Source organism: Glycine soja, chromosome 11, assembly GCF_004193775.1.
Source record: "Glycine soja cultivar W05 chromosome 11, ASM419377v2, whole genome shotgun sequence".
In the NCBI taxonomy this organism is placed as follows: domain Eukaryota; kingdom Viridiplantae; phylum Streptophyta; class Magnoliopsida; order Fabales; family Fabaceae; genus Glycine; species Glycine soja.
In genome coordinates this window covers 34540503-34553853 of record NC_041012.1, presented here as the reverse complement: position 1 = coordinate 34553853, position 13351 = coordinate 34540503, and the positions used below count along the sequence as shown (strand labels likewise).

Sequence of the window (13351 nt, the reverse complement as noted above, 5' to 3'; positions counted from 1 at the left end):
GTGGTACAAGTAGAGGGTACATCTACTTGGGTTGTTACACTGAGAATAAGAGAGGGTACATCTCTTGTGCATCAGTTCAAGTGACGGGTACATTCACTTGGTTGTTCAAAGAGAACAATGGAGGGTACATCCCTTGTAGATCTTTGGCTTGTAAAGGATTTTACAAGGTTGAAAGAAATCTCAAGAACCGTTGGTTGCTTGGGGACTGGATGTAGGCACGAGTTGTTGTCGAACCAGTATAAATCTTGTGTTTGTCTTCTTCTTCCCTACACTCATTAATTTTCGCTATGTACTTTTAATTGTTGCTTTTACTTTTGGTTAAGTTATTGTTTCTGTTCTTTACCTTCTTAACTTTGTAGTAAAAGCCTAGTTAAATCTAGTAACATTAAGAAGGATAAATTTTTTAATTAGTCAAGACACATTAATAATTAATTCAACTCCTCCTTCTTAATTATTCCGAGGTCACTCGATCCAACATTACAATCGGTCGCAAATTTGTTAAATGCAGTCTCAAAATTGTTATTGCTAAATCTATTTTTTTAGTGTGGTAATGAAATAATGGAAGATAGAATTTTCAAATTTTTTTCATTTTAAGAGTTATTTGAATTTTTTATTTTAATTGTAAAAAATCTTCCATAAATTTCTATCGCTTTAATTTCTAAAATTTAATATCTAAACAATTATTTTGATATAATATTTTAAATTCACTTAAAAATAAAAATTTTCTCTTAACATTCTTTATTTATTTATTTTAATTCATAAGAATTGAACTCACATTAGAAAATTTATCACAACTCACATATATACCACCAAACATGTGAATGAACTGAGCTATTAACAAAGTGACAATAATGCTTTTGTTTTTCAACCGGTTAAAAATATAAACCATAATTAATTGAATTGACAATTCACATATTCATGTATTATAAATTAAAATACACACTTTAAAAAACTGGATTTTCATTTTGGTAATTAGATATCATCAATATTATCTCTAGTCTATCTTTTAAATGTGCATTTCACACTACTCCTGTAACTAGTAAAACCTAATCTTCTTTTATCTTTATTTCTAAATTATATTTTAATATTTTAAACTTTTAATGGTTTAAATAACCTTATATCAAAATTTAAATAGTTGAATATAAAGCTAAATTATAATTTATATACTCAAAATATTTATTTATAATAATCATAATCATAATATAATTTATTTATTATAAAAAAATAATTATATAAAATAAAAATTTATCTTGTACAATATATATATTAAAATGTTAGTTTTGATTTAAATGACTTTTGATGGAAAAATATAATGAATAGCTTTTTTAAACTTGTCAAGATATGTATATGTATTGGAAATGAATGAGGAGAGAGAGAAAAATACTCTAAAAATGAAATTTTATATTTCATTTAGTTCACCAAAACTATTTCATTCATTTTGACATTATCCTAATCGGGTAATATTTAATTATACAAAAATACTGATTCTTTTAAAATATTACTTAAAAACTAAATCTTAATGTTTATATCTAATAATATATATAGTTTTCTAGTTGACAATGTAACTCCTTATAAATGATAAAACAAATATTTAATCAAAGAAACATGCAAATTTATTTTTTTAAAAATGAACAATTTGTAATTAAAATGATTACAAAGAAGTGTAAATTATCTCTTGCCGTCCCTTCTCAGATTATCCTTGTGTTGTTCATTTAAAACAACGTCGCATAACAATTGTGTTAATATTTAATCGTAAACTCATTCCAAAAAAATCATAAAAACAATGTTATTTCAAAGAAACAACACGAGAACAACTTGAAAAGGAACAACAAAGAAATCAATTTTATCTCCTGCGACGACTAGCAAGTAGCAACCAATAAGATACTAGAAGTTTCATTATTTCAATTATTATGCATGCGTGTAGGTAACATCACCTAGCACTATGCCTTTTTTTCAGCCAGTTTTCCATCAAATTGTCATGGTGCCGCCCTTTATTATCTGACTTGAGTGCCTCATTTAGAAGTTTGAATCTCGAGTTCCAATACCCAGTTTTTCTGTTGAGGTTCTTCGAACTTAAGTTACCATGTCTGCTCCAATATTGCTACCATCAATTTTTAAGTTTCATTTTTCAAATGTGTTTATGTATCTTGGACTTTTTGGCCTAGCTAGATCTATCGTTAACTAAACCTGTACAAAATTTAATTATCGCCTGGACCACAGTGAAAATTAAGTATTTGGTGATGATCTTGTGAAGGATGACAATTAAGGAGCCTAATTCATCAATTAAACCCTAGTAATCATTTTCAAGTCCTAATTGTTTTTCTACTATTAAAGAAAGAGTTCTGTATAAGAATCTGCCTCTAGCCGCCACATTATTTTATTCAAACTTTTAAAGTTGTGTATGGATTTTGTTATCATTGTGATGTAAATTGTAATGGTATAACTCTGCTTTCTTTCTTCCACACTAAGGACATATATATTTGTATGAGAGAAAAGAAAATCAAAATGAGAGAAAAAAAGAATAATAACATTTTTTTATCAAAGAGAAAATGAAGAGAGAGAATTTTACTTCAGAAATAAAATTTTAAAATTTTTCTTCTATTTTCTTTTTAATTTAATTTTTTTAAAAAAATCACTCCTTGTATTCTCTTTCCTCTAAACCAAACAAGGAGAAAATATCAATAATCATACAAACAAAAAAACAATGTTCAGATTATTAACTAACATCGAAAAAATCATGCTCTTTCGAAACATATATGGCTTAACAATAAGATACGATAATTTTTTTTATCTACATCAATGTTCAAGGTGGATAGGATATGACATTTTTGGTTATACATATTACCTACTAAGTTGTTAAAAAAAGTTACATACTAAGAACATGCAATTTTTCTTCTTCTTTATAGAGCTATTTCTTGCACATGAATTTTCATTTAAAAATTGTGCCATTCAAACACGTTCCCCATATTTTTGTTTTTCTTTTTTCCTTTTATCTATGTGCTTTAATTTGTCTTTAGCAAATTAGGCGATATGCATACATTTACAAACGATTCATTGGTGCAAAAGCGAGTGGGGCTGGGACAAGTTGTAACATGTTTTCAATAGTGGCCGACCTTAATTCAACACGTATTTAATTTTTGTTTTCTTTTGATAAGTCAATCAACATAATTTATTTATACAATCTTATAAACAAAAATACATAGTTTATTGTACCAACATCATAGGAAACAATAGGAGCAGATAGTCAATGTGGCACTGGATTTGGTCAACCCATAATGAACTAGTCAACCACTAGGGCTCTTAATGAGCCTAATCCTTTCACGCGATTTTTCACCGTAGTAGTGGGACGTGGACCATACGGTGATAATAAACTTGCTCTAGACTCACATAGTTGTTATGAGTTATAGGGGTGGGTATACGGGTCGGTCCGATTTGTTTAAGGCCCGGCCCGTGAAACTTATGTTTTAAGCGAACCGGATAAATCATTACGTGAAATAAATAAACTTTTTTTTAGATCTGTATCCGATCTGTCAAGCTTGTAGATAGACGAACCAGTCCATCGGTTCAATTAGTATTTTTTTAAAATAACAATATATTTTTTATTGTTTGGCATGACCACAAGCAAGAGAGAGGTGCGATGTGGTGGGAGGTGCAACATACAAGAGAGAGGGGCAGCACGCGTGAGCAGTGGAGGAGGGAAGTGACCTTCTCACGTGGTGTTTGGTCGGGGTAAGGGAAGCACGACGCAATGCTTGCCAGGGTAGGGGGGTCACGTACGAGCCAAGGAAGAGAAAATGATGTCACAGACCTCATGGGGGAGTGAGGGTTGAGGAAAGAGACGTGCGGCAGAGTGAGGGTCGGGGAAGGAGATGTGTGACAAAGTGAGGGTTGGGGAAGGGGAGGCGCGTGACGGAGTGAGGGTTTGAAAGGGGAGGATCTAAAATCTGAAGTCTTAACTCAAATACTCAATCTGTATAATTTTTATTTTAAAAATTTTATTTTATACGAGCTATCGGCGAGCCCACGGATAAAATTCGTAAGTCCACAGACTTAATGGACCAGACTCAAGTATTGCTTATAATTATACAGGTTTGTAAAGAAAAAGTTCGTAATCCGCTTGGTCTACAAGCTTAACGAACCAACTTGTGGACCTGAATCCGTATACTCACTCCTAGTTATGACTCAGTGAATAGACTTAATGAGTCAACCCGCGCTAAAACATTGTTTGGAAAGTAAAACTTGGTTGTAGTATTAATGATGTTATTAGTGTATCAATAATACATTGGTTTGAATGAAACTAGACTTATCTTTGAAGAGATTTTGAAACCTTTGAATGCAGGGTGGATGCTTAAATGGTGACAATGATTTGAGTGAGATGCAAAACCTACAAACACTTGCATAAACATTTTCATGTCCAAGTCAGTGAGTGTAAGAGATGTGTACTAGCAAGTATGATATGTCTTATGTAGTAATAGTTAACACATGAAGTAATTAGGTTGTTGTCAAGGGCCAAGGGTCACATGACAAGTCCAAAGAGGGTCCAAAATAGTAGCCCAGAGTCGGTGACTTGTGTTGGGGGGCTGCTAGGTGCACCCAGCAATTGTTGTGAAAAGGCCATAATGCCCCTCACTAATTTTTTTTTAAAAAACCTGGGCTCTCTCTCTCCTCGCGTTTCCGTTTCTGCTTCTTCTTCCGAATCAATTGCTTCTTCTTCCTGCTTCTTCTTCATTCTTTGTGCCTCTTCTTCTTCACGTTAGAGCCCTTCTTTGTGCCTCTTCTTCTTCTTCGTTGAGGAGGTTGCCCCCATTATTGCTTTGGTGCTGCGAGGAAGCTTCTACGAAGAGCAACGCCATCGTTGAGGAGGTTAGCGTCCACCGTCGAGGTAAGCACCGTGAACCTTATCTTTTTTCCCCTGTGTTGTCGGTGATGGCGTAAACGCTATCGAAAAGTCGTTGTGAGCTTTACGGATCAAGTGATCCGTAAACTATTTGTAAGTAGTTTACGGATCACTTGACCCATAAGCATCTTCTGGATCAACTTGATCCAGAAAATGTTTACGGATCACCTGATCCATAAAACTCACAGTTTGATTTTAATTAAAAAATTGCCAAATATTATTTGATACCTCTGAATGTATGCTAAATATTTGATAAATAGTGTCATGAATATCTACTGTTTCAATTTGATTTAATGCGAATATGTAATTGCCTTTTATGTAATTGCATACAAATTCATTCCTTTAACTAAGTTATTACCAATATGATTGATATCCCTATAAGCCAACTTCCATGTGCTTCCATATAAGCCAACTTCCATGTACTTCCTTTAACTAAGTTATGACCAATATGATTGATATCCCTATAAGCCAACTTCCATGTGCTTGTGTCAAAGGTGACTCCCTTTCCATAAAGGTGACTCCCTACTACATGGATGCCTTATTATAGGCAAGGATGATCAACCAATCAAGGTGCATGATTTGTGTGCACAATTAACTAAACATTGAAATCCCCTTGGGCAATGACATATGATTTCATTGGGAAGGAGTTTCTATGAGTTTAGTTTCACTTTTCCAGAGAATCTTTGTAGTGTTTGGGTAGTGGGTGCAAGGAATGTGTGCCTAGGTCTTCTTCGTTTAATACCATGGACATCTAACTTCAATCCTAATAAGCAAAAACAAACAGATGCCTAATGTTGGGTAAGATTCCATGATCTCCCATAGAAGTATTGGCACCCTAAAATGTTATTTAAGATTGTTGGGGCTATAGGTAGTCCTATATCCTTGGATGAAGCTACACATAATCACATGTTTGGTCATTTTGCTCAAATTCTTATTCATTTGACCTCATTGGGAACTTACTAAAGGAGATACTAGTTGAAGAAGAATGTTTTGCTTCTTTATTGGGATAACTTATGAGAAATTACCTTCTTTTTATTCTTTTTTGCTAGTCAATTGGTCATTCTTTATCCAAAAATTATAGGTTGAAAAATGGGCATGATAGATTTATGTGAGACAGTCAGAATTAGTTAGTTGAGAAGTCTTGTGCCTCAAGCCCATGAGGACATGAACAAGCTTATGACCTTTGTCACTTGAGAGCCAAAGAAAGGGATTTTGCTTTTTTATTGGGATAATCTATGAGAAGTTGTCTTCTGTTTTGAATGTTGATCGGTCATTCTTTATCTAGTTGCTCCAAAAATTATAGGTTGAACCAAATGAATAAGCATAAAGCTTGACCAGTCCACATAAGTGAGGCTTCTATTTGCCAAAAGATGAGGAGTATTAATTGTTAACATTATCTGAAAATAGTGCTCATCAACATAACATTTGTGTGGTTTGCAGAATTCTTTGAGCTTAGGATAGTAAGTATTGTCTTCAACTATCCTAAGAGCTAGTTCTCGATTAATTTCAAACCTATTAAAACATGCACACCTCACTGAAAAATGATACAATAAATGCCACAAATTTTGTGTAGGAAATCAGTTTTGAACACTAGAGTAACCATGAAAAAACACATTTAATAGCATGAACAAAGGATCATTAAGAAACAATATGGAGTTGCTTCCATTTCAAGAAGATTGATTTCTTCTTTCTTTGGCTTTGTTCATCTAATATCAATAATATTAGGATCCATAATCAATTTCCATTCAATCATATAGTGTACTTAATAAAAACTAACCCAATAAAAGCCTAACATGTGTAGCCTTTCTTGACATACATGTCCTACAATCAATGAAAGTCTGACAGCTTGTGCGACTTTCAATCAATGAAATTTGCGTTAGACCAATGAAATTTGAGTGAATGAAATCGGTGATTGAATATTTGGCACTCATTTGCAGATCATGGTTAGGACCAGAGGATTAGGTCGTGCCTTAGGTTAGGTTACTGGCAGAGGTATGGGCAGAGGAGATCGTGATGATTTCGATGATGCTCCACAGCGTCGACGGCCTACTGCATCCGCACGGAGGCAGCGAGTTGCTATAACTGCGGCGCACGATGAGCCAGTGGTCCCTGCGCCAGATGTTCAGGATGACCCGATGGAGGCACCAGCTGCTGTAGAGGACATTGTGGCAGACATTCCTGCGGACACAGGCGCAGAGGCTACTAAGGATGAGCATGAGGGATTTCCGGGTGGTTCGAGCGACCCATCCGTGTTGACCCAGTATGCGGATCATGTTGCTTGCAGCGTATGGACGAGAGAGGTATTTATAATATTTATTTTTAGTTACTTGTAAATTATACTTTATGATTGAAATTAGTTTTCCTTTAAATGATGATTTTAACGAATTTTGCGTTCCTTTATACTTCAATTCAGGAGCGTCCTGAATTGAAGCTTTCCTCTTATGTGAGAAAGGTCCATAGTTTAGGCAAGCCTGTCCCTGCCATTGAGGGACTTGTTGCTGGTACATGACTAAGTCCTCTGATCGCGTGTTCGGTAGACACCGGCGATCGGGGACTTTTGTCCACGTTTGTGGAGCGGTGGCACCAGGAGACATCTAGTTTCCATCTCCCGGTGGGAGAGCTCACCATCACGCTGGACGACGCCTCCTCGCTTCTCCATCTTCCTGTGATGGGCGACTTACACGCTTTTGAGCCCTTGCACGTGGACAATGCGGTTCAGATGCTGGTGGACTTATTGATGGTCTCTACAAAGTCTGCTAGGGCTGAGACAGCCCAGTGTCGTGGACCGTACGTACGCCTGTAATGGGTACGTGATATATATAAGCGCCGATGCCAAGAAGGTCATTGGACAGTTGCAGCTCACGCATATCTTCTTCATCTTTTGGGTTGCACTCTGTTTGCTAACAATAGTGCAACCAATGTCCATGTTGTCTACTTGGAGGCCCTTCGTGACCTCAGTATGACGGAGAGGTACGTCTGGGGAGTGGTTGCTTTGGTGCATATGTACGACCAACTGAACAATGCATCTATGAGCCACAGCCGACAGCTTGGCGGTTACATCACACTGCTGCAGGTAACAAATATGTTTTTCATTTGTTCAACCTCAACAATGTTCAACTTTAAATTTTGTTATACTTTCATTATTAATGTTTATAATTTTGATGTTACATCTGTAGTGCTGGATTTACGAGCACTTTCCGTCAGTCGCGGACTCCACTGCTGATTAGGAGTACAATGAGGATTCTCCGCGTGCGTGTAGGTGGATTGCGACGAAGAAGACCGTGAAGAGCATTTGAACGCCGGCGTACAAGGAGCGCCTGGACCGACTCCGGATTCTGGATGTCTGTTGGATCCCGTATGGGGAGCACCGATCGGTCTGGGACTTCCACGTCAGATCATGCTATTCCAGTCTCTTGCGTTGGGGGCCTGTTGCTGTTTATTACCGACCAGAGAGGATCGTGCGGCAGTTTGGATACACGCAGACCATTCCTGCTCCTCCTGTCGATTCATGGGTCTCATATGATGATATATACGATAGGTGGATGCACTACGAGGATCATATCGTTCCAACAGGTGAGGTGTGCGTTGTGTCAGGCTAGTGTTCCAGTGACTACATGAACTGGTTCTTCCGCGTCTCGCATCCTTTCATGACACCAGGCCACGCATTAGATCCTCTACCTCATGGTCACACCCCGCAGCCCCGAGTCGTCCCTTAGGCCCCGCAGACGGATATCCCTCACGTGCCGGAGCCAGGAGCATCGTCGACATCTGCGGAGGAGCCTAGACATGCAGTGGTAAGTAATATTAATAATTTACGTCATTTACCTCAATATTTGCATAATAATTTGTGTAATCAGTTTGTTTTGTATGTAACAGGAAGTTTGTGATGACATTGCTGAGAGGTTGGAGCACTATCTGAGTCTAGGGGTGGTCACGCCTGGCTCATCGACACATGAGGTGATCGGAGAATGCCTCAGTTGGCCAGGAGTGTGACACAGGACCATCTAGTATATGTTAGGTCTAGACGCAGACAGCGCACGGATCAGGCGTAGTTTATTTACATATTTTCTATTGATATTCCATGTATATATAGATATTGTACATGAACCCATTTCATGAGTATTGTTGGTTTTATTTATTTTCATTAGTAATGTTAGTTTTATTTATTTCCATTGATTGTGTACTCCATTTGTGTCTATATACACGCGTGTTATTAAAATGGTCTAGTTAACTTAGTTATAGTATATGTAAATTATTATAAATGGTCTAGTTAACTTAGTTATAGTATATGTAAATTATTATAAATGGTCTAGTTAACTTAGTTTACCAACTAATAAAAAATAATTTTAAATATAACTTTAAATATAATTGAAATAAAGAAGTTGAAAAGGGTGTAGAAACTTGATCCGTAAGAGGAAAATCAAACAAGGACAATTTTGTCATTTTTTTAGAATGCTGGGTGCACCAACAATAATGCTGGGTGCACCTAGCAACACTCCTCTTGTTGATGCAAGATATTGGCTTGTCATCATGATCTATATGGTATGCCCGATGGGTCCAAAACATATCTTTAAGTAAAATCTTATATTTAAACTTTGTGATTAAAAAATATGTAATTAAAAGAATAGGTCTTGCTAAAGGTAGTAAGTGAAATGTTCTAAAGAAAATTAATGATACAAAAAAAATTGAAGTTAATTATTAGTGTTACATTTTAATTATTTATATTCCAAACATTTATTATTAACTTTTTTAAAATTTATTAAGGTAAAAATTTAACTTAATTTCATTTAAAACACTAAATTTTGCAGTTTCCTTAGCTCAGTTAATGAGAACGTGTTATAAAAATCGGATCAAATTAGTTAGTCAAACCGGTCAAAGTAGGGATTATTAATTAGTACAAAAAATATTTTTCACATACAAAAGTATTAGTTTCTAGAAAAATTGTATAGTATATGAAGTAATGATATTTTTAATATTATGATGAACATCTCACCTAAATTACTAAAGATCTAATATGAAAATACTTTTCTGGATAGTTTGTACAGAGAACTAATCTAGAAATACTTTTGAGTTGGGTAATATTGATCTAGAATATTGATTTCCTATATAGCATTTGAAATTCTTAACAGACTTTTTAGATTGGTTATATTAAGAAGCGATGGGTTGTTAGTACAATTGATCTAAAAAATCAAGTATAAGTTTCTTTCTAATTTCATTAATGCACTAATAATTTTTGTTCTAATTAAGACGCTTGAGGAAAGTACTTTCATGCATGTTTACATTGAAGGCGTATGTCTTGGCATTGATTCCCCTCTTATATAAATATGACTTCAGTTAATTTTGTTTTCTCTTCATGCATCTCTTCATTTTCTTTTTCAAAAGTGTTTGTTCTTAGTGTGTTTGACTTTCAAACCCTAACCTAGCTTATTATTTGTTCTTTATACACCTCATTTCTTCACGAGGTAATTAATTTTCTCCATCTCTCTCTAATTATGACTTCGTTTTCAAATCCTTGTTTCTTTTGTTTTAAACCCTAATACTTTTTATCTTTTTCTATATAGATCACATGTGTGTGTTTTGTTTGAAGATCCAAATAGTACTGTCAGAATGCTCTAAACATTTTCGTCAACTCACTCAATGAATTTTTGTTTGCATAAACAACAACAAATTAAGAGATCGTGAATCTTCTCTTTATGGTTACATATGGGCCATATTCGAGAAAATTGACTTGCCATTCTTTCTGTTTTTCATTTGATCCAATAGGAATTTAAGTTCTTCCTCCAATGTAACTATCACTTCCGTCTTTCTTTTCACATTTCTTTTATTATAAACCTTCCTCTTGAGTTATATATTCATAATTCATCCTTGATAATGCTACCACCACTACCTCATACACTCTAGCACTCATTTTCTACTAGATCTAAACCTAGAAACCACTGGAAATTAAAATGGGTTTTGTTGATTGTTCAAAGTTGTGGGTGCTAATTAACTATATTAAAAATAAATGAATATAATGTGAATAGATATTTACAATAACATAAATGTGGAACAAAGAGAGCTGAGAAGAGGAGTTAATTACTTTAGAGGAAAGAATTGAAATCCTATTTGATCCATAAAAAACAAAAAGAAATAATAGTCAAATTTCTCACATTTAACCTATGTAAATAGCTTAATTGCACTTGTAATAGAGAAATTATAGACATTTTTTTCAATTTAGTCACTGTAATAAGAAATTTGTACTTATATTTTGATATACAATATTTTTTTTATATAACAAGAGGATTGTAATATGAGAGAAATAAGGATATTAATCTTTTTTAAATATACACCATGATGTTTTGACAATGCAATGTGGTTGGACTATTTTATACTATTCGGTCAATATCTTTGGTTATGTTTATATAGATTTTGAATTGAAATATTATACATCAAAGAAACAATATAGTTGTTATATAATTTAAAAAATAAATACACTCTCTACATTAATTTTAACGACAGCTGATCTAGAAAATTTTATTTCAAAATCATTAGTTGTAGTTATAACTGATCCAATTCTTTATTAGATGTGACCAACTAGCTCTAGATTAGTTTTATATATGTGCCACTTATTTGAGCAATTGAACTAATCTGGATAAATCGTGCAATTAATGTCAATTTTAATAGAATTTTTTAAAATAAAATATACAATAATTTCTTAAAATGTAAAATATATGTTGTTATAATATACCAAAATAGTTTTATATGACTAAGGATAGTTTATAATAAACACTTTCCATCCTTAACTTATTGAGACATTTTATTAGTACAAAACTGTGAAGTTGAACTCCAAACACATGAATTTTTTAGAAATTTTCAATATACTTGACCAATTAACTGAATATATAACTTGTGTTAGCATGTAGCACGGTGTCAGAAATTTAGGGAAAAATTATATTATGGTCCGGGATCACCATGTCAGTTGTGATCCAACTCAATAAATGATTGCCACGTGACAATTTAACAAAACTCAGATATGCAGCATGGTTTATGAGAAATAAAACCTAAACGGTAGCTTTAAAAGATACCCTTAATCAGTTTATCCATCCATCTTTAAGATATTATATAATATCATATTTGAAACAACAAATTTGCAAATATCTTTTACTGATGTTAAATTTAAAATTTTCAAAAATAATTGCTCTACAATCATGTCCACCATCTTCCACTGAAACGATAACATCGGTAAGTATTCATTGCTATGCTGTGCCAAGAAGAAACCACGTATCTTTTATCATATCAGACAGAGCAGCTCTTAACTCATCATATTGTGAGTTATATATAACATATTATATAAATAAATTGTCCCAACCATTTGAAGAATTTTGATAGTAATTTTATGGGAATAAGAGTTGTTGCTCTGGAGAGAGACCAGCGTACGTCAATTATGTGTCATCCATCTTGTAGTCACAGTATCGATTCCTATGTTAAATATTTATTCAGAATAGCTAAAAGTGAAAAGAAAAAGATACAGGGAGGAGATATTTGAAGAATTGCTGCTTCTAAATTTAATGATAATCCATAAAAGATGGACGGATAAACTGATTAATTATATATTTTAAAATTGTTAATTAAGTCATGCTACTTTGTTAAATTGTCACGTGTCAACTGTTTATTGGTGAGGACCACAAGCTGACGTGGTGATCCCAGAAGATTGTATAATTTCTCAAATTTGAGAGATCTATAATAATAATAATAAAATATAAAAATGGTCTACTGCGTAATACTAGAGCCCTAGGAGGGCATTTTCCACAACCACTTGTTTTAAATACAGCACCAAAAGTGACTCCTCCTCTTCAATTGTCAAAAACAAAAAAACTCTGCAATCACCGAGAAATAAACAAACCAAAGCCATGGGGAACTGCATAGTCCTACAACGGAACGTGGTAAGAGTCATGAAAAGCGACGGCAAAATCCTCGAATACAAAGCACCCATCAGAGTCCACCAGGTTCTGAACCAGTTTCGGGGCCATGCAATATCCGAGTCACTACCACCAGTGTTACACCATCTCAACCCCTACACAAGATTGCTCAAGGGCCAGTTATACTACCTCGTGCCGCCGCCACAGGCTTCATCAAAAAAAGTGAACAAAAAGAGGGTGAGGTTTGCTGAACCTGATGAGGATGATCAAGTGGAAGATAAGGGTTGTGTGGTTAGGATTAAGCTGGTTCTTAGTAAGCAAGAGCTAAAGGATATGGTGCAAAAAGGAGGGATTTCTGTTAACGAGGTGTTGTCTTTGGTGCAAGGAAAGGGAATAGTTGGTGGTGTAGATGCGTGTAGAAGAGATGACGAGGGTTTTCATGGGTGGAAACCAGCGTTAGAAACCATACCAGAATAAAAAGTAACTATATCATATGTATATATATTCGAAGTTTTCAGTACTTTTTTCTGGCTTTGGTTTTAGTTTACCTTGTTAT

General features: G+C 34.5%; 1 protein-coding gene across 1 annotated transcript; it reads left to right on the top strand.

Moving 5' to 3' along the window:
- The first annotated feature begins 12749 nt into the window (after nucleotides 1-12749).
- Nucleotides 12750-13315, top strand: LOC114373903. Its single transcript, XM_028331471.1, has one exon. It carries the CDS (start codon nucleotides 12787-12789, stop codon nucleotides 13270-13272), a length of 486 nt encoding a protein of 161 aa, XP_028187272.1. The 5' UTR covers nucleotides 12750-12786; the 3' UTR covers nucleotides 13273-13315.
- Nucleotides 13316-13351: the final 36 nt, after the last annotated feature.

Bases quoted from the DNA above. Each gene is read 5' to 3' on its own strand.
- LOC114373903 (XM_028331471.1), top strand. From the start codon at position 12,787: ATGGGGAACTGCATAGTCCTACAACGGAACGTGGTAAGAGTCATGAAA.